This window comes from Bubalus kerabau, chromosome 3 (genome assembly GCF_029407905.1).
Source record: "Bubalus kerabau isolate K-KA32 ecotype Philippines breed swamp buffalo chromosome 3, PCC_UOA_SB_1v2, whole genome shotgun sequence".
NCBI lineage: Eukaryota > Metazoa > Chordata > Mammalia > Artiodactyla > Bovidae > Bubalus > Bubalus kerabau.
In genome coordinates, this window is record NC_073626.1 from 83,452,135 (window position 1) to 83,477,693 (window position 25,559).

Consider the following 25,559-nt stretch of genomic DNA (forward strand, 5'->3'; position numbering starts at 1 on the left):
TGGGCTGCCATTTCCTTCTCCAGAGGATCTTCCCGACCCAGGGATCGAACCCAGGTCTCCCACATTGTAAGCAAGATGCTTTACTGTCTGAGCCACCAGGGAAATCCTAATATTAAGGGAAATAAAACCAAGATTGATAACTCAGATTTCTCTTAAGTGCAGGAATTTTCATGGAATGCATTGTTTGCCATTCTCTTTCATTCATATCCTAGCCTTTTGTACTTTAATTTTTTTCTTCATTATATCCAAATCTTATATAGAAATGAAGAAAATACTTTTCTTGCAGGGGCAAAATTGAAAATGGCTTCCCCAGAACCTAAAAGCCTGGTCCCTTTCACCAGAGAGTCTCTTGAAGTTATGGAACAGCATAGTGCTAAAAAGCCCAGTGAGGAAGACAAAGAAGATTTAAAACCGAACTGTGACTTGGAAGTCGGAAAAGAGCTTCCATTTGTTTATGGAAATCTTCCTCAAGCAATGGTGTCAGAGCCATTGGAAGATGTGGACCCATACTACACTAATAAAAGGGTAAGGATTAATTAAGTTTACTGTGGCTATATTTTTATTTTCCAGACATGCAAACAACTGTAATTGAGAAAGAATGAAAAAAGACAGAAAAATAAGTGAAGAGGTAATTTTAAGTTACAGAAAACTGGACAAAACATTTCACATATATTTGAGATTTTTGTCAAAACTGATTATTTGCCTGGTAGATTAGTTTGTTTGGGATAACTGTACTTTGTATGTAATAAGCTATACTGGCATACCTTAATGTTTCATTTTATGGGAGCATCATGGTTGGCTACTTAAGGGTATTGATTTTAAAATAACTATAATATAAAATTTCAATTATATGTACACCAGTTTCAACTGTTCAACTTGATGTGCTTACTCAGTAGTTAGGGAAATAAAACCAAACTATATTTCATTCATAAATTTTATTCACTCATACAGTCACATCCTATCTTATTCCCAGAATGATTTGAGAAAATTACTAAATATTTGACAATTCAGCAAGAAGCACAAAATGATGAAAATAAAAATGATTATGCTTAGAAAAGACAGAGATCTGTGCGGACTGACAAAGCTGGAATAATCTTGAATTACAGCTTCGGGAACGCTTCAGTTTTTACAAGGCAAAAATCTTCTATGAACAGTCAAGAGCAGAGATTAATTCTGAAATAAGGAAGAGATGGGCTGATGATAGAACTGGAACCCTGTAGTTGTAAATTGTGGGAAATAAGATGAGAGAATGGAGATGACAACATGGCTTTAATGTGATGGCCAAAGTACTGATGTGATCAATGCAATGTTTAAATAAGATTAATCTCGAGACTTCTACATGACTATTTCGTGGTAATGATAGAGTCAGAAAGATGAAATAGGAGAGAGACTAATCCAGGCCTGAAGTCAAGAAGTCTGGATTCTAAGAGTGCCTTGGAGACTGAGGTGACACATTTGAGATGAAACAGCAGGATTTGAAGACTGGTTAATCACTTCATTGGAAATAGATGGGGAAACAGAGGAAACAGTGTCAGACTTTATCTTTTTGGGCTCCAAAATCACTGCAGATGGTGACTGCAGCCATGAAATTAAAAGATGTTTACTCCTTGGAAGGAAAGTTATGACCAACCTAGATAGCATATTCAAAAGCAGAGACATTACTTTGCCAAAAAAGGTCCATCTAGTCAAGGCTATGGTTTTTCCTGTGGTCATGTATGGATGTAAGAGTTGGACTGTGAAGAAGGCTGAGCGCCAAAGAATTGACGCTTTTGAACTGTGGTGTTGGAGAAGACTCGTGAAAGTCCCTTGGACTGCAAGGAGATCCAACCAGTCCATTCTGAAGGAGATCAGCCCTGGGATTTCTTTGGAAGGAAGGATGCTAAAGCTGAAACTCCAGTACTTTGGCCACCTCATGCGAAGAGTTGACTCATTGGAAAAGACTGATGCTGGGAGGGATTGGGGGCAGCAGAAGGGGACGACAGAGGATGAGGTGGCTGGATGGCATCACTGACTCAATGGACGTGAGTCTGAGTGAACTCCAGGAGTTGGTGATGGACAGGGGGGCCTGGCGTGCTGCGATTCATGGGGTTGCAAAGAGTCGGACACGACTGAGCGACTGAACTGAACTGAACTGAATAATGCCAAGGTTCTGAGCTTGAAAGCTTCTGACAAAAATGAAGTAATTATAAAAAAAGGTCAAACTTGGGGAAGGTAAGAATTAACCCCATTGTGGACAAATGTAATTTGATATTCTTTGATATTGTAGTACATTCAATACTTTTACCAAATGGGTGAAAAGAAAATGAATCAGTCCCAGGTGGCACAAATGGTAAAGACCCCACCTGTCAATGCAGGAGATGTAAGAGATGTGGGTTCGATCCCTGGATAAGGAAGATCCCCAGGAGGAAGGCATGGCAACCTTCCACTCCAGTATTCTTGCCTGGAGAATCCCAAGACAGAGGAGCCTGGCGGGTTACAGTCCATAGAGTTTCAAAGTCAGACACGACTGAAGGGACTTAGCATGCATGCTGGATGGAAGGCAAAGAGATCATTCCGTTAATCACAACTCTTTCAAATACTTTGCATGGTGGAAGCATGTTGAAATTTTACAGTATTAGTGTATATATTAAAAAGATTCCAATATCCTTATATGCCTTTTATGCTATACATTATATAATGTTATTATATTGTAGTCCATATAATGTTTGCAATGTGTAATATGAGGGCTTTCCTGATGGTGCATGGATTCAGCATTGGGTCAGGAAGATCCCTTGGAGAAGGAAATGGCAACCAACTCCAGTATTCTAGCCTGGGAAATTCCATGGACAAAGGAGCTTGGCAGGGCTACAGTCCATGGGTTGCAAAAGAGTTGGATGGGATTTAGGGACTAAACAACAACAGCAATGTATAATATGGTTGTGCATACAACACATGAATGAATTTTCCAAATGGATATGTATGTATAACAAAAGTGCATATATGTGTGTGTATATAATTCTGTGTGTTTATATATACAGATACATACACACATATATTATGTGTATCTGTATTTTACACACATAAGTGCTTTTTAAGACATTTCTGATTTTTCTTTTTTTGGACAGTTAATACTTCAGTATACCAACAGATTAGTTTTACATGATATAAATTTTTGTGTTAAATATATTTATGTCAATGATAACATACAAGCATGGTTACATACCATAGAAAATTACTGATGACTAAGATAATGTTTGCATGAATTGGGTGGGTCACTTTTACTACTGCATTCTCATACCTTATTTGCTTCAAAATAAAATTAACTTATTTTACATTTATTGAATTTTAGTATGCTAAAGTGGATACTCTTGAGCCATCAAGCTATAGATTTCTTTCTATTACATCAATTCAGCAGGAAAAATAAGGATTGGTGTGTGGCAAATGGTTTTCTTAGGTAGAACACTGGCAAAAAATGTATGGTAGATAAGCCTAAATATGAATAAAACTAGCTTAAAAACCTTTCCATTTGATTTAATCTGTGAATGGATATCAAAATTTAAGTATAAATGTTAGACTTCATGACTGAAATGGTCATTGGAAAATGTTGCATAATTGATAAGATCATAATTCTCAGTTCTAATTTCACTTGATTTTCATTTTTTCTTCTTATAGACTTTCATAGTATTAAATAAAAAGAGAACAATATTCAGATTCAATGCTACCTGGTGTACATTGTCTCCTTTCAATTCAATCAGAAGAGCAGCCATTAAGATTTTGGTACATCCATATCCTTTTCTGTTGGTTTTAAACTGTACTAACGTCAAATGAAACTATTCTATTCAAATATTGCTGCAGTCTTTTTCTCTTTTTAATTAACATATCATTTTATGTCAAACTGAAATCTTGGTTATAAATCGAGTGTGTTCCATATTTGAAAATACATTTAAAATGTATTTTCTAGTGCACACAAGTAGTGGTAGCAAATCTTAATCCTCATTGCTTTTCAATATAAATAGTACATTTTTGAAACTTAAGAAACGATGTGCTCTCATGTGTACATACATATAAACAGATTATAGAAATGTGTTTTAAACATTATTTTTAATTACTATTGTTCCTTGACTGTAACTTACCCTCTTCCGACTATTCATTTTGGTTAGCGTCCTGACTGACTGCATATATATGTCCATGACTGATTTGCCAAAATGGGGGCCAGCATTGCAGTAAGTTATATAATTTTATTGTGTATAATCGCATATATGATTATATTTTATATTTAACACATTGTTATAGTACATTGTATACTACATATTATGACATGGTACAAATTAATATTTATAATTTACATGTAATATACATTGTACATAATATAATACTTACACATATTCCACAATTGATGAATTTTCTGAATAAAATATATAATCAATTTTAATGTTTTTCTTCCCATCATTACTCTTAATTGGATTTTAAATGCTTCTATTTCCCAGCATGTTAGGTTCACAAGATAGAGATGCTTGAGCCTTTAGCTATATATGTGTTTATGTCTGTGGCTTCATGTAAGTGAGGCTTTATTTTTATTCTAATGATTGATATATTTCAGTGCTTCAGATTTTCTTTACTATTGCAGTCCCACACCAGATTTGTTTCAAACTCAGATAACTTTTATCCAGTCTATTCTTTAGAAAGATATCTTTTTATTCCTTTCTGTTCTACTCCTCTTTCCTTGGGGGTGTGAGTAGCTTACCTTGCATTAGAATACAAAAATGGAAAGGCCCATTAGGTTTTCTAGAGAAGAAAACCTTCTTGATGCCACCCCTCAAGGTTTCTATTCTTAAAATTAGTTAACTTTGGAAGGTAAATATGTATTACACTGATTCACTGTAAAAATTTTTGTACATGTAGATAATAAGTTCTTTCATACTTGCCTACATTTTGTTACTTATTGCTGGACTCCCAATGTGGGATAAATTTGATATTTTGTATTTGTTCTTTACTTAAATATATATAAACATAACCCTGGGCTAAAATTTGTTGAAAAAAAATTTGATAGCCAAATCTCATGGTTAATGTTTTAAGACTCAGGAAGCCCTAACTAAAGCCCTATCCTATAGTTGTCTAGTTGGTTGGTTGATTGATTGCCAAATAATTATCATAGACATATATTTCAGAATTATGAAATATTGGTTTCATTTTTAATATGAAAAGTCATATGAAAATTATGTGAAATTTTTTCTGTAGGAATACTTTGCTTGGAATTTATACATTTGAAATACTTGTAAAACTCATTGCAAGAGGCATCTGGGCAGGACCCTTTTATTTCTTTGGTGATTCATGGAACTGGCTTGATTTCAGTGTAACTTTATTTGAGTGAGTACTCCTTTTAAGTTGCAAACATCATAATATTTGCTTGCTAAGAAAATGCTTTTCATAAAGAAACATTGAGGTTGACAGAATTTTCTGCCTGTAAAATTCTATGAGTACAGAACGATTCATAAATCATAGACATAGTGAGTTCTCTTAGGCAGCTCCAACTGAACTAATCCTGACTATGCATTGAAAATTAAAGGAATGGGAATCTCTGTTTTCTACCTGAAGCAAAAACAATAGAGGTTGAATTTTTTGCACTTGAGGTGATTATGTTCGGTGACCAGAAAATATCCTGGAGACCTAGGAGAGGATTCCAACATATTTGATTCTGTTAATCTATATTGCTTAAGAACAGTAAATATTCTAATTATCAGAATAAGATATTTTATATACATGCACATTTTTCTAGAATGATACATTAAATTCTAATAATTTACACGTGTATTAATTTTTTTCAATCCTTCTATTTAATGTACTCTATTTTATGGCTAAAGAAATTGTCACAGGCATCAAACTCCTGTTAAACATAATTTAAAGTAATACTCTATTTGTAGAGTTAGTGTCAATTTTTTTAAAAAAGAAATAACCTTTATAATGAACAGATTAGTTTCTTCCATGTAGTGAGCAGTCAAAAAATAGTATCTAATATCAATGAAATTATTATCAGTACTTCTGAAGTCACTAGTATTATTTCTCTTCTTGCCATTGCTATTAGCTAAAATTTGGCTAACGCAACTAAGGGCTCTCAGTATGTGAAGGTGCTTTGCTATGAACTATACATTGATTAGGAGAAGGCAATGGCACCCCACTCCAGTACTCTTGCCTGGAAAATCCCATGGACAGAGGAGCCTGGTGGGCTGCAGTCCATGGGGTCGCTAGGAGTCGGACACGACTGAGCGACTTCACTTTCACTTTTCACTTTCATGAATTGGAGAAGGAAATGGCAACCCACTCCAGTGTTCTTGCCTGGAGAATCCCAGGGATGGGGGAGCCTGGTGGGCTGTCATCTCTGGGGTCGCACAGAGTCGGACACAACTGATGCGACTTAGCAGCAGCAGCAGCAGCATACATTGATTAACTAATTTAATCTCCCCCAAATCCTCAGAATTAGAAAGTACCTTTATCCTTACTTTTTACATTTGAGGAAACTGAGGCAAAATAGGTTAAGTAATTTTTTCATATCACACAACTAGTAAATAGTAGAGTCTATATTTCTATACCAGCAGTCTGACTCCAGAGACTGTGTCCTTAACCAATATACATTTTGACTTCTGCAACCATCACCATCACCACTGCCATCATCATCACCATCATTATCAGCACCAGGAGTTTAAATACTTAAAATAAATCTTATTCCTTTCAAAAGCTATGTATTTTCTTATTTTAACTATATTTTCAAGCCAATAAGATTGCAAAATATGAACATAATATAGAGTATTTGATGAAATTTTGACCACTTAAAGTGTCAAGCTTTTATAAACTCTCATAATTTGTAGATTAATGTTTACTTGATTACCTTGCACTGTAGAAATCTTTGCCTTCCAATCAATAATAAACCTATTTGCAAAATGAAATAATGAAAGCGAGTGAATATTTGCATATCTGGTTTTAGAAACAAGCTTCAAATATTATAAAAAGCCAAATGTCAGTAACATAAACTCAATATGATTTATAAATGACTTTAATTTATCCACAGGCATATTTCAAGATATTCACCTCTAAATTTCATTTCAGTATTTAAAATTATGAGAAATTTGAGAATTTTGAAAATTATTCCTTTAAACCAAGGTAAGAAAAAGCATCAAGTTCTTTGTCTTCATTTTGTTTCATGTACTTCCATGTATTCGTTTGAACGGCCTTGCCATTGCTTGGAGAAATGTTGTTAAACAACATTTCATCTTTGAAATAAATGAATATAAGATCAAATATCAAATTTATTTGTCACTCCTGGAATGGAAAGGAAAAAAATACATTTGTTACTTATTTGAAGTGATTTCAATGCTTATGATAACAAAATGTAGAACTCAATCAAAATAAGTTACTTCTTTATTTTTTCTTGTTTCTTTAATTTTATGTCTTAAATATGAAATACTAAAATTGTCTTTAGACTTCTGAATGAATTAGCAGTCCAGACAGTTATCTAATCCATCCTCTTCTTTTCCTCATTGAATCTAAAAGCCAGTTGAAATGAACAAAGTTATATAAAATAAGTACCCTTTTACTCTCAGTGCTTGGATAGGATGTATTCCACATGCCACAACATTCAAGAAGGTTCTATTAAATAATGTACAGCCATGACCACATTGATGGAAGATGCAGAGGAGTAATTTACACATCCCATTACTTGAATGTGTCTTAGGGAAGCCTACTAATACCTTCTGATTTGTTGTTCAGAATGAATAAAAACAATAATATAGGAAACTTCACTCAGAGTTTTGTGGGTTTTTTTGGCTGTTATGAGTCAGAGGTTTTATCAAATAATTGAATGAATAAACCCATGAAGTAGTGTGATAACACCAAAAATAAGATCTGCAAGCAACGTTCGTCCACTGGAACATCATGAAGAAGGCCAGATAAATGCATACTCTGTACTTGGAGTCCAGGCTGGGCAAAACAGCAAAAACATTGGGGAAATGTGATAATAGATGCCTAACCTTGTGGATATGACTTCCCTGGTGGCTCAGACAGTAAAGCATCTGCCTACAATGTGAGAGACCCAGGTTCAGTCCCTGGGTCGGAAAGATAGGCTGGAGAAGGAAATGGCAACCCACTCCAGTATTCTTGCCTGGAAAATCACATGGACAGAGGAGCCTGGTAGGCTACAGTCCATGGGGTCGCAAAGAGTCAGACATGACTGAGCGACTTCACTTCAGTTGTGGATATACTGAAACATTGAATAGTACACATTAAACAGGTGAATTGTATGGTTTATAAATTATATCTCAATAAACCTGTTTGATAAAAATGGTCTGTGGCATGGTAGCTTCACCAAGCACAGTGAAGAAACCAGCAATGAAAAATGTCCTTGCAGGAATTTCCACAGTCTTAGTTCTTTTACTACTCTCCACAAATTACTGGAACATAAGTTGTATCTCCTTCATCTTCATCTTAGAATTAGAGGTAAAGATTATAGAGGAATTCAGGTAAATCAAAGTAGAATAGAGTAACTAGAATTGGGAGCATACAGGCTGGTATGAATTGCTCTTTTTTTTTCAAAGGAGAAAGCAACCAAGGCACATACTGGTTATACAGTGTGTATGAAAACAAGGAAGAAAGGAAAACACACTATTCAAGAGAATGAAAATAATCCTTTTCCTCTTAAAAATGTACTCTAAGGCATAAAATGTAAGCCAGTTTATAAAAGTGAGTAAAGTGAGTATAATTGAGTTAAAATTGTCTGTCAAGATGTAGAGACCTGAGCTTCTTTGGGGTCCAAGTGCTGGTTGACAATCTGCCTGCCAACGCAGGGGACACTGGTTCGATCCCTGGCCCAGGAGGCCCCTAGACGGCACCGGGCAACTAAGCCCATGCACCACAACTGGAGAGTAGCCCCTGCTCACCATAACTAGAGAAAACCCGTGTGCAGAAACAAAGACCAAGTAGAGCCAAATTAAACATTAATTAAATAAACATATAGACTTTAAAATTAAACCAGACATAAGTTAGAATCCACAAAAGATACACTAAACTAAAACAAAATGAAAGTTTAAAAGTAAAAAGAAGGAAAAAGTTATACCAGGAAATCAAAATCAAAATTGACATATGGTTCAGAGCTTTGAATGGTAGGTAGCAATGAATGGAAGATAGCAATGAAAATTATTAATAAATTTGAGTCTATAAAGTGTGATGGTGACTTCTTTTTATCATCAATTAAAATATTGACACTAAAATTAAAGCTCCATAAGAAGCTTGATTTTATATATTCTGTATAGAATATATTTATGTCATAGCAATATTAATAACAATATTTTGTATTTATACATGTATAAGTATATTTTAATTTATATATATTCTATAATATCACTATTATAGATAAAATATTTGCATGAGTTTATGTTTATATGCACACATACCTTCTTACTTATATTTAAGAATTTCCATTCCTAAAGATAATTTCAACAAAACAGTGTGAAAATTCTTTTCAGTACAAAATATACACAGGACTCATGACAGTGACCAAATAAAAAATACACAGTTCAAATACACATATTTTAAAAGATTTTTATGGTGATCATGGCAATAATATCAAATTAAAATATCCCATTTTTCTTCTAATAAGTTGGCAGTGATATTTTTAAAAATGTCCTACCTTTAGTAAAGACATATATTTATAGTCTTTGGTTTATGTATATTTATATAATATATAAAGATTAAATATTTATAGTCTTTGGTTTATGCATTGGTTCAATATTTCTTTAAAATTATGACTATATGAATTAATACTTAAATATCTCATATACCATGACACAGAAATTCCACTTTTAAAGTAATACTTTTAAAAGACATGCATATAGCAAAACAATTCATAGTATAATTGTTATAATAAGTGGCAAAAGTAGCTGTAAATATGTATTTCAGAATGATAGCAATTAAAATTATACGTTTATTCTAGGTATCACATTTCTTTAATCACAGGAGTAACTTTCAGGCAGTTCAGTAACTCAGTCATGTCTGACTCTTTGTGATCAATGGACTGTAGTATGCCAGGCTTCGCTGGCCATGACCTACTCCCAGAGCTTGCTCAAACTCCTGTCCATCGAGTCCGTGATGCCATCCAACCATCTCATCCTCTGTTGTCCCTTTCTCCTCCTGCCTTCAGTCTTTCCCAGCATCAGGGTCCTTTCCAGTGAATCAGTTATTTGCATCACATGTCCAAAGTATTGAAGGTTCAGCTTCAGCATCAGTCCTTCCAGTGAATATTCAGGACTGATTTTCTTTAGGATTGACTGGTTTGATCTCCTTGCAGTCCAAGGAACTCTCAAGAGTCTTCTCCAACACCACAGTTCAAAAGCATCAATTCTTCTATGCTCAGCCTTCGTTATGGTCCAACTCTCACATCCATACATAACTACTGGAAAAAGCATAGCTTTGACGAGACAAACCTTTGTGGGCTAAGTAACGTCTCTGCTTTTTAATATGCTGTCTAGGTTGGTCATAGTTTTTCTTCCAAGGAGCAAGCATCTTTTAATTTCATGGCTACAGTCAGCATCTGCAGTGATTTTGGAGCCCCCCAAAATAAAGTCTGTCACTGTTTCCATTGTTTCCTCATCTATTTGCTATGAAGTGATGGGACTGGATGCCATGATCTTAGTTTTTTGTGTGTTGGGTTTTAAGCCAGTTTTTCCACTCTCCTCTTTCACTTTTATGAAGAGACTCTTTAGTTTATTTTCACTTTCTGCTGTAAGGGTGCTATCTGCTGCATATCAGAGGTTATTGATATTTCTCTCAGCAATCTTGATTCCAGCTTGTGCTTCATCCAGCCCAGCATTTTGCATGATGTACTCTGCATATAAGTTATATAAGCAGGGTGACACTATACGGCCTTGACGTACTCCTTTCCCAATTTGGAACCAGTCTGTTAGCTGACTGTATAGTCTCCATCTTCAGCTGTGAAGAATATAATCAATCTGATTTCGGTGATGTCCATGTGTGGAGTCGTCTCATGTGTTGTTGGAAGAGGGTGTTTGCTATGACCAGTGTGTTCTCTTGGCAAAACTCTGTTAGCCTTTGCCTTTCTTCATTTTGTACTCCAAGGTCAAACTTGCCTGTTACTCCACGTTTTTCTTGACTTCCTACTTTTGCTTTCCAGTCCCCTATGATGAAAAGGACATCTTTTTTTGGTGTTAGTTCTAGATGGTTTCTAGGTCATCATAAAACCATTCAACTTCAGCTTCTTCAACTTTAGTGGTTGTGGCATAGACTTGGATTACTGTGATATTGAATGGTTTGCCTTGGAAACAAAACAGAGATCATTCTGTTGTTTTTGAGATCGCACCCAAGTATTTTAAAGTTAGTTTTATTTGAGGACACTCTTTTCTAATAACTTTTCTATTACACTCAAGAAATCTAATCATCTGAGGATGTCATTTTTTAAAAAATAGATTTTCAATTCTCACAATGATGTATGAAATAAGTATATTTATACTCCTTTAAAAATAATTAAACAGAAACATTAAACAGTTGATAACTTGCTCAACATTATGGAGGTGGTTTATTTTCATCCATTATTGGAGGAAAGAAGACTTATGGTAGTTTTATCTATGAAGTGTAATTATAGGGTGTTTGTTGTTTTTTCTTGATTTCTATATTTTCAGAATTGAGCATGTATTAATAGTTAAAAAAATGAGTGTCCTTAAATAAAACTAACATTGAAGTTGAATTCTTAATTAACAAGTATTCTGGTATAAATACAGTGATATATAATCACAGTTGTATGTTATTCCATTTCTATTCATAACATTTTTTAATGTTTTCTTTAATGAGCTTCAAAGATTGAGTTCATCAAAAGATAATAAAAATGTATAGAATACTGCTATTTCAAACTATTTCTTTTTTTCAACAATATTTGCAACCGATATTGATTTGTAACTCAATGCCTTTACCTGTGCTTATAAATAATGGTGATTAGTATGAAAAATAGTAACCAAGAGAGGAGGCCTGTTCTTTATGTAGTAAAAAGAAACAAACAAATAAGTAAAAGTACTAAAGTATGTCTGACTTATTGCCAGACGTAATAAATTAGCAATAATACAGAAATCTCAAAGTTTAGCATGTTATTTATTTATCAGATCTAAGTAATGATAAATGAAATTATAAAACACAAAGCTATTGATTTCAATGGCATCTGCATTCGCCATGAGAGAAGTTTGCTAATGCTGCTTTACTAAGGTATTTTATTTTACCAAAAACAAACCTTTCTCTTTTCAGGACTGAAGTCTTTTGTAGCCATACTCATCCATTGTTTGAAGAAACTCACTGTGGTCATTATCCTAACTCTCTTTTTTCTGAGTGTATTTTCTCTAATTGGGATGGGGCTCTTCATGGGCAATCTGAAGCACAAATGTTTGCGATGGCCCCAAGAAAATGAAACTGACATGCTGAATAACAGAACTGGAAACCCATATTATATTCGAGGTAAGAATCCCTTGCCATCTATATCAAAAAGCATTCTTCACAGAAATGTTGAACCTTCAATTTCAGAACAAATTCAACTTCAGAACAATCTTCATGTAAATACCTAACTATGCTCAAGTGCTAATTTGGATCAGTTTCCTTTATCAGGATGATAAAGTTCCAAGTCAGTTCCAGACAGTTATGTCAGGGAAACCTAAGTTTGGAATTGCTAAAACTCACAAATTTTATCATTTCAAAAATAAATAAATATGACCAAAGCCTCCTAGATTGAGAGAAAATGGTAGGCTACAAACTCCTTCCTTCTTACTGTAGAGAAGGATGTTCATCTGTACAGATGTAATTGGGTTTTAGATATGCTGTTCACTCAAAATTAGATACAAAATATCATGTCTTTCCTATTTTTCCAGAAACAGAAAACTTTTATTATTTGGAAGGAGAAAGATATGCTCTTCTTTGTGGCAACAGATCAGATGCTAGGTAAGCAGTATTAATGTTTTCTTCTATCAAATCTGTATTGTAATGGAGAGTGGAGTTGGGCTCTTCACTGCTCAAAAGCCAATAAGAGGCCATTTAGTGAAAAGGAAAGTTTGCTTTATTTTAGATGCTGGAAACCAATGGGAGGGTAGACTCTTGTTCAAAGGCTGACTCTCCATCTGCCCTGACAATCACGGGGCAAGAGGGAGGGAGCTACATGCAGAAACAGCACAGTCAACTCTGACAATCATCTTGAAATCGGTCAACCGTGGTCTGACCAGCATCATGTTGATTGTTTTGAGTATGATTAATCTTCGGATCCAGGGTTGGTTGGTTTCAATTTCCTTGGGATCAATTCTTGGAATTATGGCAGTTTATGGGAACCTGGTGGCTTAGTGGTAAAGAATCCACCTGCCAGTGCAGGAGATGCTGGCTTGATCCCTGGGTTGGGAAGATCCCCTGAAGGAGGAAACGGCAACCCTCTCCAGCATTGTTGCCTAGGAAATCCCATGAACAGAGGAGCCTAGTGGGCTACATGGAGTCTCAAAAGAGTCCGAAACTACTTAGTGACTAAACAACAATAGGACTTAAAATAATTCTTCAGTGAGATGACAGAACTCTCAAGTCTTCAGTTCGGTTCAGTTCAGTCGCTCAGTCATGTCTGACTCTTTGCGACCCCATGGGCTGCAGCATGTCAGGCTTCCCTGTCCATCACCAACTTCTGGAGCTTGTTCAAACTCATGTTCATCGAGTCAGCGATGCCATTCAATCATCTGTCATCCCCTTTCCCCCTGCTTTCAATCTTTCCCAGCATCAGGGTCTTTTCTAATGAGTCAGTTCTTTGCATCAGGTATTAGAGTTTCAGCTTCAGCATCAGTCCTTCCAATGAATATTCAGGACTGATTTCCTTTAGGATGGACTGGTTGGATCTCCTTGGTGTCCAAGGGACTCTCAAGAGTTTTCTCCAACACCACAGTTCAAAAGCATCAATTCTCTGGTGCTCAGCCTTCTCTGTGGTCCAACTCTCACATCCATACAGGACTATTGAAAAAACTTATTTATAATTTCAGATGAAGAGATAAAGTTGAAACAGAGTGGTTCTCAGTGGTACAATGGCTTAATTCCTTGTGTTACTTTCCTCAGCTGGAATGACTTGGCACCCATCTGAAACTCAGTTCTTAGAGGCTCTGGGCCCGAGATAGAGAAAAAGCACATAGGGGCAAGAAAATGAGTTATGTAGTCTAGTTGTATTAAAGTGATTTAGGGGGCTTCCCAGAGGCTTCCCTTGTGGCTAAGATGGTAAGAGTCCACCCGACACTCTTTCAGGAGACCTGGGTTAGATCCCTGGAGGAGAGCATGGCAATACACTACAGTATTATTGCCCAAAGAATCCCATGGACAGAGAAGTCTGGTAGGCTACATTTGGTGGGATGGCATAGAGTCAGACACGACTGAGTGACTAACACACACACACACATACAGGGGGCTTCTCAGGTGGCACTGGTGGTAAAGAGCTCGCCTGCCAATTAGAACTCTGTTCAATCCCTGGGTCGGGAAGATCCCCTGGAGTAGCAAATGGCAACTTGCTCCAGTATTCTTGCCTGGAGAATCCCATGGAGAGAGGAGCCTGGCAGGCTATAGTCCATAGGGTCACAAATGGTCGGACACGACTGAAGCGACAGCACGTACAAGGTGATTTAGACATTTCATTGCTTATTCAACCTTTTTACCTCGTTACTGCTGGGCTCCCATTCTATTTTCAAGTCCAGATTGTGAATCCATCTCATTGTATCTGCCCCATCCCACTCTAGCTAAACCTTTCTGTGGACATTCCAAACTAGATTTGACGTGACATACATGTTCAAGATACCAAGTCATGGATAGTCAGAATGACAATGATATAGTAGATCAAGGCCAGAAGAGAAAGTCAGTGTTTAACCTGCAGCCATTATACTTTGCCATATGATAAACTATCCCAAAAACTAGTGTTTTAAGACAAGAACAAAAATTCATCAGTTCAGATTCTATAGGTCAGCAATTTAGCAATTTGGAATTATGGCAGTTTATGGGAACCTGGTGGCTTAGTGGTAAAGAATCACACACAAGTACTTTTTAAACCTCTGTTTGTATCACATTTGTTAGCCATTAACATATATGTAAAGCAAGTCACATGGCCAAAGCTCCAATATTGTGGGAGGGAACTACAGAGAGGTGATGAGGGAGGAAGCATGATTTATTGGGCCACTACTTTCATAATGGACAACAAGAACCAAACCCCAGTAGGTAAAATTATGAAGACTCCACGAAAGGAAATGCAATAAATATTTAATCTGATCTTTCTACCAAAGTGCCGTTAGCTGCTTATAAATTATTGATGAACAATGTTTTCTCACTCTTTAAATAATGGTAGCTAAGTGTTTGAGGTGAGATCATTTAAAAATTAAACTCTCAACTACTGCAGTTTTATTTTTATCAGTGTCATTTTCCACCAGTTATACTTTCACTTTGATTTTGGGTCATAAAGAAATCTTTAACAAAGACTTGGCAAAAACCATTTGTGAGGCCCTGTTGTCTTTTAGCTTAACTAATGCTGTTCACTTATATCAGCTGAAAATCTAACTCATATGCAACTTTTTTTCACTGGGAATTGTTTGGGAGAAAACCACGCCCCATGAAAGAGGGAGCCCTTTATTATTCATGGGTAGATATTCTGTGTTTGTGATTTAACCTTGATCTGAAAATCACCTAAGAGTAAGCAGTTTTTCTTTTCTTCATCTTAATTAGTCAGTGTCCTGAAGGATATGTGTGTGTAAAAGCTGGTATGAATCCTGATGATGGCTACACAAATTTCGACAGCTTTGGTTGGGCCTTATTAGCTCTATTTCGGTTAATGACACAGGATTACCCTGAAGCACTTTATCACCAGGTAAGAACACAGAAGCTGCACTGCACGTAAGAATGATGCCATGCTCCTCCTTTCTAAAATAATGATCAAATGTAATGCACTTTATTAAATTTTTGTGTGGAGAAGAATTTGAGGCCAGAAGAAAATGGAATTATTCAATGTCAAACTGTATGTAAACACTGGGCCCACGTCAGTGTTCTTATGCATTGGTATCTTATTTAATCTTTGAAACAATCCTACAAGGTCAGGATATAAATATGTGCATATGCTTTTACATGAAGACCCTAAGATCAAAGCAGTTAGATAACTTCCCCAAAGTTAAAACACATGTATCTACCAGAGGTCACAGTACTACTCTGTGGTCTTATATATTTGACATTAACTAGAGAGCATTTCTGGAGAAGGCAATGGCAACCCACTCCAGTACTCTTGCCTGGAAAATCCCATGGGAGGAGCTTGGTAGGCTGAAGTCCATGGGGTCGCTAAGAGTCAGACATGACTGAGCGTCTTCACTTTCACTTTTCACTTTCACGCATTGGAGAAGGAAATGGCAACCCACTCCAGTGTTCTTTCCTGGAGAATCCCAGGGACGGGGGAGCCTGGTGGGCTGCCGTTTATGGAGTTGCACAGAGTCGGACACAACTGAAGCAACTTAGCAGCAGCAGCAGCAGCAGAGAGCATTTCTAGGTGCTAATTCTTCAGACAAAAAATTTGAACCTATGATATTACCATCTATTAAGAAATTGTTGGGACTTCCCTGGTGGTCCAGTGGCTAAGACTCTGAGCTCCCAATTCAGGGGGAGTGAATTTGATCCCCGGTCAAGGAACCCCGTGTATTGCAACTAAGAATTCACTTGCTGAAACTAAAGATTATTCATGCCTACAATGTACTATTTCTTTTTAATTCTTCTATTTCTTCTCATCCTCCTTTAATAGTCAGTCATGCTCCAGTTATAGTAACAGAAAGCTTACTGTTATGAGACTTTAGATAAAAATTTTGAGTCTCCTTTCATAACTGATGATTTGTGTGCCATAGTTTCTCAGAAGGATATAATACATACTCATTAAAAATGTAGATTCAATTTTTCTTTTAAGAAAAGAAAAGTGGAATATGCAGTTTTTCAGCAGCATAGTTAATATCAAAATATATTAGATAAAATAATTACTTTAAATTCCAAAAGTATGTGCAGTTGAAAAATACTCTTTTTAAACACACATGTACTATACTTTTTATGATTGAATAGATAAATTATGGTGTGTATGTGCATATGTGTGTGTTTACAGGCCATTAATAATTATAAGAATAATGTAATATATTTTTAGCACAAAGATTCATAATATATTATTAAATGAAAATCAAGTAAACCAAACATGCTTGTAGGAAAATTATATTTCTAGTAGAAGTACTTAAAATATTACAAGTGATTGTTTTCTTTATGCAAACTATATTTTTCTAATTTTGAAAGAATAGTATATTGTTATTTGTCAAACTTTTTGACAAATATCATGCCTCCTCCACAACACTAGGAACTTCTTATTTCTGAAATAATCTTACCATGTTATCCTCTTCAAAATCCTCCAGTGATTTCCAAATGTCTGCAGGATGAAGTTCAGTGTCCAAATGCATGGTCCATAGTGCCCTTTAAGATATAGTCTCTGCATTCATATTTGCTTGTTCAGCATTTCTGCCCACTAGGAGATAAATGACCTAAAAAGTATTTTGTCTTATTTTAATTTTTGTGTTCTCAGCATCTAACATATAAAAATGCTTAATAAAATTTTAATAAAAAATTTAAGTGAATATTTATGAATTGTTTACTTTATATAATAGTGAATGTCTTGCCTTTTATCTACAGCTTTCAAAGTGTATAAGTTAATTTACTTGTTAGCAATAGTTTAAAAGAAATCCCATCACACACCAGGGAAATGAGAAATCAGTCTGGGAGTGCCCTGATTCTGGAGTCTTTCAAGATCTTCATCATTATTACACTCTAGGATTTTATTGACTAGTATAGATAAGGTTTGCTTTGATTTGGAATGAATTTTTTACTCATCACTGCTCTATTGAACCGACTGTGACTAGGTAAATTCAACAGTTATTCCCAAAGAGTACAGCTTGTGTTTTGGAGAATATCATTCCCCATTCATTAAACAAGCATTATTTAATCCAAGTACTCTGATGTAGCATTGGTACAGAAATGAACAAAGCAGGTTGTCAGTTCTCATGGAGTGGAGTTATATTCAACCATAGTTCACGTTTATCACATACTTGCCATGAGCTAAGATCTTCTCATACATTGTTTCATTTGATTTTCATAAACATATATGAAAAAAGCTAAAATTAGCCCCTGTTTTCTGCTAAAATACAATAAAACTTGAATTTACACACTTTTTCATTATAATAAGATTGTATGCTTTTATTCTCCATCAGCTTCATTTAGTGGAAAGAGCAAAAATTTTGGATTCAGACATTTCCCCACAGCTGTAAGATATTTATCTAATTTCATCTCCTTTTTACATGGTAAATACAATGTAAATGTTTTACATGGAATTAAGGAAATAGTAAACATAAAGTATTTATTAATGTGTATATCCTACAATACTCATGATATCTAATACTGACTTGTGAATGTATTGTGGATAACAGCTATTTAGTGGGGAAAATATTTAACCAAATCCTAAATAGCTTACTCACTTGGATAATAGAGTTTATTAAAAATACTGTTAAAGGAAAACATACTATAGATTAATAAGTAATTATTTCTGATTAAATGTTAGAACTTCCTTTTAATTAGTAAACATTCTTAACTCATATCAACACAAAATTTTCTGTAAGAAACTTGTCTATTGATTCAAATGAATGCTTAAAAATGAAAACTATTCCCATATGTTTTCCTGAAATTTGTTCATCTACTTGTAATCAGTGAGCATAGATCAGTGGACTATATTTTGGATTTGTAATATCTACTTATAAATTTTAAAATTTTCTGATATATCTTAGGTAATTATTTTGAAATAAAAGCCAGTCGATGCTTGGTTTAGGAATCTACTACTTCGTATTTTTCTATCCATAAATGGGGTTTCCCGGGTGGCACTAGTAGTAAAGAACCTGCCTGCCAACGCAGGAGACATAAGACATGCAGGTTCAATCCCTGGCTTGGGAAGATCCCCTGGAGGAGGACATGGCAACCCACTCCAGTATTCTTGTCTGGAGAATCCCTAGGACAGAGCAACCTGGCAGGATACAGTTCATAGGGTCATAGAGTCAGACACGACTGAAGCAACTTAGCACACGTGCTGTGCTTAGTGTCTCAGACTTGTCCGACCCTTTGTGACCCTGCAGGCTGTAGCCTGCCAGGTTCCTCTGTCCATGAGGATTTTCCAGGCAAGAATACAGGAGTAGGTTGCTATGCCCTCCTCCAGGAGATCTTCCCAAGCCAGGGATTGAACCCATGCCTCCTGCATTGCAGGAGGATTCTTTACTGTCTGAGCCACCAGGTAAGCATGCATGCACATCCATAAATGACTTGATATATGTGAATTATATGACTTTCCTATGTGATTTGTTTAGAGGTTCTTCACGAAAGCAATTATCCTGACAGATAATCAAATACTCCTGTTTCTCCTCTCTTTTAAAAGACATGATTTTGTACTTTGTTGTGATGTTTCCATAAAGTAATGATCCACGGAAAGTAATATCCAGACATTCATTCTTTGACTTTATTGCACTTCATATATTTAAAGATTCGATTGCAAAGGAAGCAATCATTCATATTCAGACTATCCAGCTTTCTTTATGGAAAGATGACAGTTTTTTCCTTTCATTATGTTCAATTTGTTAATTAAGATAAAAACATCAAATGCCCACCCTGAATTAAATTACTAAATTCTTCCCTGGTTTTGTACCATTATTTTGTACCTTACATATATGTCTAAAGTTAGAGAGCTTTATACTTATTTCTCCAGGTAAAGCCAGTACTTTAACTGTCTTATAATTGCATTCCACTTGTAACTAAATTCTAATAAAATTTATTTTTTTTTCATTTTAAAATAAGAGATCACAGTAAGACAAATAATATTTCCTCTCTGTTTTTTTTCCACCTCTCCTTAGATCCTTTATGCTTCTGGGAAGGTCTACATGATATTTTTTGTTGTGATAAGTTTTTGGTTTGCCTTTTATATGGCAAGTTTGTTCTTAGGCTTACTTGCTATATCTTATGAAGAAGAAAAGCAGACAGCTGCTGAAAAAGCTACGATTGATCAGGAATTTCAGAAGTCTTTACCAGAACTTCAAGAAGAAAAAATAACAGCAGAGGTATAGATTTTTTTAATGCTCTTTTAGAGTCAGAATGTATCTTATGAAGTCTTGGAGCATATGTGTTCTAGTAGACGTTCAGTATCTATGTGTGGTACATGACAAGGTCATAAGTGATTTTAGTAAAAGGGCTCACTTTTACTACATGACATTCTTTTCTGAGTGTGGTGTGATTAGAGTGACCATTTTTTGGTCACTTAATATATACAATAGTCTTGTTCTAAAATGCATATTACTACTGCTAATAAACTATGGGTGTGTGTGTATATATATATATACAATGTATATTATATAAAATATATATATAATAAACTATGGGTGTATATATATATATGTATATATGTATTTGAACTTCTCGTAATGCAGTAAACACTTTTTTTTCTCATAATGCAGTCATATTTTATTAATTTAAACTTACTTCATACAGCACATTAGAATTGGCTTTGGAAAATTTCAGTGTTCAACTCAAAAGTGATAGCACCTTCCACAATTTAGAATCTAGAAAGCACTAAAAGCATGGATCAAAGTATAGTAGTGAAGCTGTAAAAAGAGAAACAAAATATTGACTTTCTGGCTCATTCAAGAGGAAATGCACTGTCCATCCTGGCATAAGAAGTTATTTTATCTGTGCAGTAATTAAGTTCATGATAAGTAAAACAATGCAGTTTTACTCTAATTTTCAATTACCCTGGTGTTCTGTTTGAATATACTTTTAGATGTTTAGCTTCACAGCAAAAGATCTGGTCTATGAATCTAAAAGTATTGGCAGAAGTAATATTAAAGTTATAGAAAATTGTCTTTAAAAAAAATCTAAATTCTGCTGTAAGTGTGCAAAAAGGGAGAACAGGCCCCCAGAAAGCAACCAGAAGCAGCTTTCTTATATTCCACAGGACCTGGCTGTCTCACACCTCTTCCTAGGCTTAGCTCAGTCGCCTAGTATCCCTCCCCAGAGCTGTCCAGGGGTGTGGTGGGCAGGGGCCAGAGCAGCCTGAGGGGGTGGCACTCATGCCTCTTCTGAGGTGTTGCTCTCTTCCCCGGTGTTGTGAGGTGCCCCACTGCCTCAGAGTTTGTCCTCTGGAAGGTGCTCGGCCCAGAGTGGTCACAAGCAAGTCCAGTGCTCCCACCCACTGACCTGGTTACAGGGCCCTCACTTGTGGGAAGGGAGCCATGCCTTGCCTTCTCTTCCATCCCTCTGGGTTTGTTACTAGTTTCACTCTTGACACTTGCTAATGAAGATTGTCTACATAGGAAGAAGTATTTGAACTACATTTTCTAGTAGATGTAAAAAGAACAGATTGAGGGAGCAAAGGATGGAAAAAAACTGTATCTTGCTTATCCCTCATATAGAAAAAAAAAAATTGAGGAAAAGGGCCATGATTCACTCTGGCATGTGTGGTATGACTGGCTAAGAAGTTCATTAATCCCAAAGGCCTCTGCTGGACCAAAAGGGGAAAATGATAACTCTCTATTAACTAGCTCTCTCATTAAGTTGTGATCAGTGAAGAAACTCAAGAAAAGTCATTCCACTAAAAAGTAGGGCCTGAATGACATAATGTAGGATCATACCAAATGACAAGTTATTGATAGATACATATATCTACAAGGTCAGTGCATACCCCTGAAAGAAGAAGCAATTGTAAACGATATGAAGAAAGCAGGTATATTAATCAAAAGAAGCTATTGAGTATAGCCATTATATCACTCATGAGGAAGTCACAGATAAATTACAAAGCTTTCTGTCTCTAGAAATGAGTCTGAGATCCTACCGATTGAATGATTGTAGTGCAAATGATATGTGGAATGTATAATTTGTTTTGAAGTGGCATTTCAAATGACAAGAGCTACACACAGATATATCCAAGAGCACAATTCTTCTCTAATTTCAGATGAGATGCCCTATTAACTCTGCCTGTGAAGAACTTAGAGTATTTTGTAATTTCCCAATATCTCCATTCATTTGGCTATTCTGGACCACATAAACCCTTTCTGGATTTAAATAAAGTCTTTCAATTATGAAAGATTTCTTTTCCTGGAAGAGTACTAGAACATTTTGTCATGCTAAAGTTTTCTGGGAAAATGAGAGTAAAAGTCATTTTTACAAGATACATTTTCTTTTCCTTTTTTACACATAAGAAAATGCTGGAGAATGAAGAACTTTAAATGGAACATACTGAGGACTCTTTAGGTGACTGATATAACACTCAGCAAATTCTAATTCCTATGTTGAAATTACTGGGAAATTGCATATGGTTTTCATATTCTCACATTACAATAAAACAGTAGATTATATTGGCTAAAATCACAGTTTTTCAGTCAGATTAATATAGATTTCAGTCCATTTTAGCTGCTTACTAGATTTATGATATTTGCCAAGTATGCTAACCTTTCTTTGTTGTTGTTGCTACTCAGTCACTCATTCGGGTCCAACTCTTTGCAACCCCATGGACTGCAGCACACCACACTTCCCCATTCTTCATTATTTCTTGGAGTTTGCTCAAACTCATGTCCATTGAGTCGGTGATGCCATCAAACCATCTCATCCTGTGTCGCCCCCTTCTCCTCCTGCCTTCAGTCTTTCCCAACATCAGGGTCTTTTCCAATGGGTTGGATCTCCACATCAGGTGGCCAAAGTATTGAGACTTCAGCTTTACCATCAGTCCTTCTAATGAATAATCAGGGTGGATTTCCTTTAGGATTGACTGGTTTGATCTCATTGTAGTCCAAGAGACTCTCAAGAGTCTTTTCCAGCACCACAGTTTGAAAGCATCAATTCTTTGGCACTCAGCCTTCTTTATAGTTCAGCTCTCACATCCGTATATGACTACTGGAAAAACCATAACTTTGAATATATGGACCATTATCAGCAAAGCAATGTCTCTGCTTTTTATGTGCTATCTAGGTTTCTCAAAGGTTTTCTTCTAAGAAGCAAGTGTATTTAAATTTCATGGCTGCAGCCACAGTGGTTTTGTGGCCCAAGAAAATAAATCCTGTCACTGTTTCCATTTTTCCCCATCTATTTGCCATGAAGTGAGGGGACCAGATGCCATGATCTTTGTTTTTTGAATTTTGAGTTTTCAGCTAGCTTTTTAACTCTCCTCTTTCACCTTCACCAAGAGGCTCTTTAATTCCTCTTCACTTTCTGTCATTAGGGTGTATCATCTACATATCTGAGGTTAACCGGTCTAAACCTCAGCTTCTTCATCTGTAAGGTGTATATTATAATGTCTGTCATAAGTTGTGAGATTCAAATGAAATAAATGCTTATAAAGCACTTAGCACTGCTTAGAGAATACTAAGCAACTGAAAAATGGTATTGATTAATTATAGGAAACACAGGAGGACAACTGCAAGAAGGCACCGCAGTCCATATGGAGAATACTCATCAATAGGAAATTCTCAAGTCTTTGACTGTGTCCCCCTTTTAGGGATAATTAAAATAATAATAATGACAATAATAATAATAGTATATAATATTTATTGTCAGCTATATGCCAGAAGAAGAGAGCAGCAGAGAACGGGATGGTTAGATAGCATCGCCGATCAATTGACATGACTTTGAGCAAACTCGGGGAGATAGTGAAGGACAAGGAAGCCTGGCATGGTGTGGTCCATGTGGTCGCAAAGAGTCAGATATGACCTAGCGACTGAACAACAACATCATGTGCCAGACACATAAATAGTGTCTTCACAGATTCTCAATTTAATTCTTATTGAGGAGTTCCAGTTGCAAAATTCGATCTATATTTATAGGTATTTGATTTCTTGAGAGTGAGAAAGAGAATACATTTTTCATCATTGTTCTAGAGAATCAACACTGAAACCTTATTATTCCATCAATTACACAGTTTCTAGGTGAAATTTGTCTATGAATTCTCAGTTATTGGCAAAACTTCAGAAAAGAATCAGATATATACAACAGTAGAATGTCAGTATTAAAAAATATTTGCCCATCTAAAATGACAATCTTAGAATTCACCTGTATAATTAAATAAAACATCATTGGCAATTTTCTGTATTAGGTATTATATTAAACATTGGAGATTTAAAAATTAGTGAATACAAATACACTGTCTGTCTTCATAAAGCTAGTGGTCTAATGGGGAGATAAACTATAAAATTATTATAGCATATCTGTAACTGGGACCACCAGGCATTGTGTTTCCTGATGTTTTTAAATAGGAAACATAAAATACCACAATATGTTCTTGCCAAAATCTGCACTGTCTAATAAGCTTCTAAATCTAACCATCTCTTTCTAGAGACTATAGGAGAGAAGAATGCATTAAATTACACTAAAACGATATAATCTGCCAAATTAAGAATGTGGAAAATTCTATGAGTGATTCAGTATTTTTAACAAATCATATAGGATAAATAAAATGATATAAGATAACCAACAGAACTACAAACCAAAAAAAGTTTTACCTGTTTTGTATTTTGATTGGAACAAATTAACTATAATAGAATGTTTCTGAGTAATGAAAGAAAATTGAGCATGATCTAGGTATTGGATAATATTAAGGAATTACTAATTTTCCTTGATTTTGGCAATGGTGTTGTGATTATTTTTTAAAAGAGCTTACCCTGAAATTTTATGATGTGTGAAATTTGTTTTACAATACTTCAGGAAAAAAGTAGGGTGGGTAATACATGAAAAACGGAAAGTATAATGTCATTAATGGTTGAAGCAACCTATTGGATACCTGGTGAGTATTATTCTTCCCTAAGAAAATTAAATGAAAATGTGGAAGTTGCTATAAAAGTGAGAAACATAGTGTTTGAGAGCCTTTAATAAAGTTTTCTCTGAGTCAGAAAAGGTTTTTATGAGGTCCTGGCACTTGAGTTGAGATCTGAAGAATGAGTCCTTGCTCTCTGGTGAGCAGGAACAGGATGAGTTAGAGAATGAAATAGGCCAGTGTGGTTTCAGTAAAGACAGTGAGCCTGAGTCCAAGATAGAACATTCCAGGTGTTCATTGCTTAACACCAGAAGTATGACTGAGTTCTTCCTTATTAATAGCTCCCTTCCAGAGAAAATTGAAACCAGTGCTGAGAAGAATCTTAGCCCCTTCCAGTCTAATTTTAATATTGGATTGTCTAAAATTCGGGCATATGCCTTTATTAGTTCTTATACTTTCAAAAAGATTTTTTTCCTATCATAGTCCTCTCAATTTGCATTATAAAATAGCAATATCTTTAGTAGTTAGCCAACTTAGTAGTTGAGCACTTATTCAATATTTTTGAAAGGCTCAATGGAGGTAAATATATTACTAGACTGATAATGTAGTTTGTTCATTTTATATCCTAAAATACAGCCTTGCATGTGTGCATGCTAAGTCGTTTCAGTTGTTTCCAACTCTTTTGACCATATGGGCTGTAGCCCACCAG

General features: G+C 35.5%; 1 protein-coding gene across 1 annotated transcript in view; it reads left to right on the plus strand.

Annotated features, from left to right (window-relative positions):
* Positions 1-300: 300 nt before the first annotated feature.
* Positions 301-25,559, plus strand: part of SCN7A (sodium voltage-gated channel alpha subunit 7) — a 62,378-nt gene continuing 37,119 nt past the window's right edge. The window contains exons 1-9 of the mRNA XM_055572373.1: positions 301-525; positions 3,652-3,764; positions 4,113-4,202; positions 5,218-5,346; positions 7,043-7,134; positions 12,274-12,480; positions 12,888-12,957; positions 15,739-15,880; positions 19,971-20,174. Of these exons, the coding sequence (XP_055428348.1) occupies positions 301-525; positions 3,652-3,764; positions 4,113-4,202; positions 5,218-5,346; positions 7,043-7,134; positions 12,274-12,480; positions 12,888-12,957; positions 15,739-15,880; positions 19,971-20,174 (1,272 nt within the window). The remainder of the gene's footprint in view (positions 526-3,651; positions 3,765-4,112; positions 4,203-5,217; positions 5,347-7,042; positions 7,135-12,273; positions 12,481-12,887; positions 12,958-15,738; positions 15,881-19,970; positions 20,175-25,559) is intronic.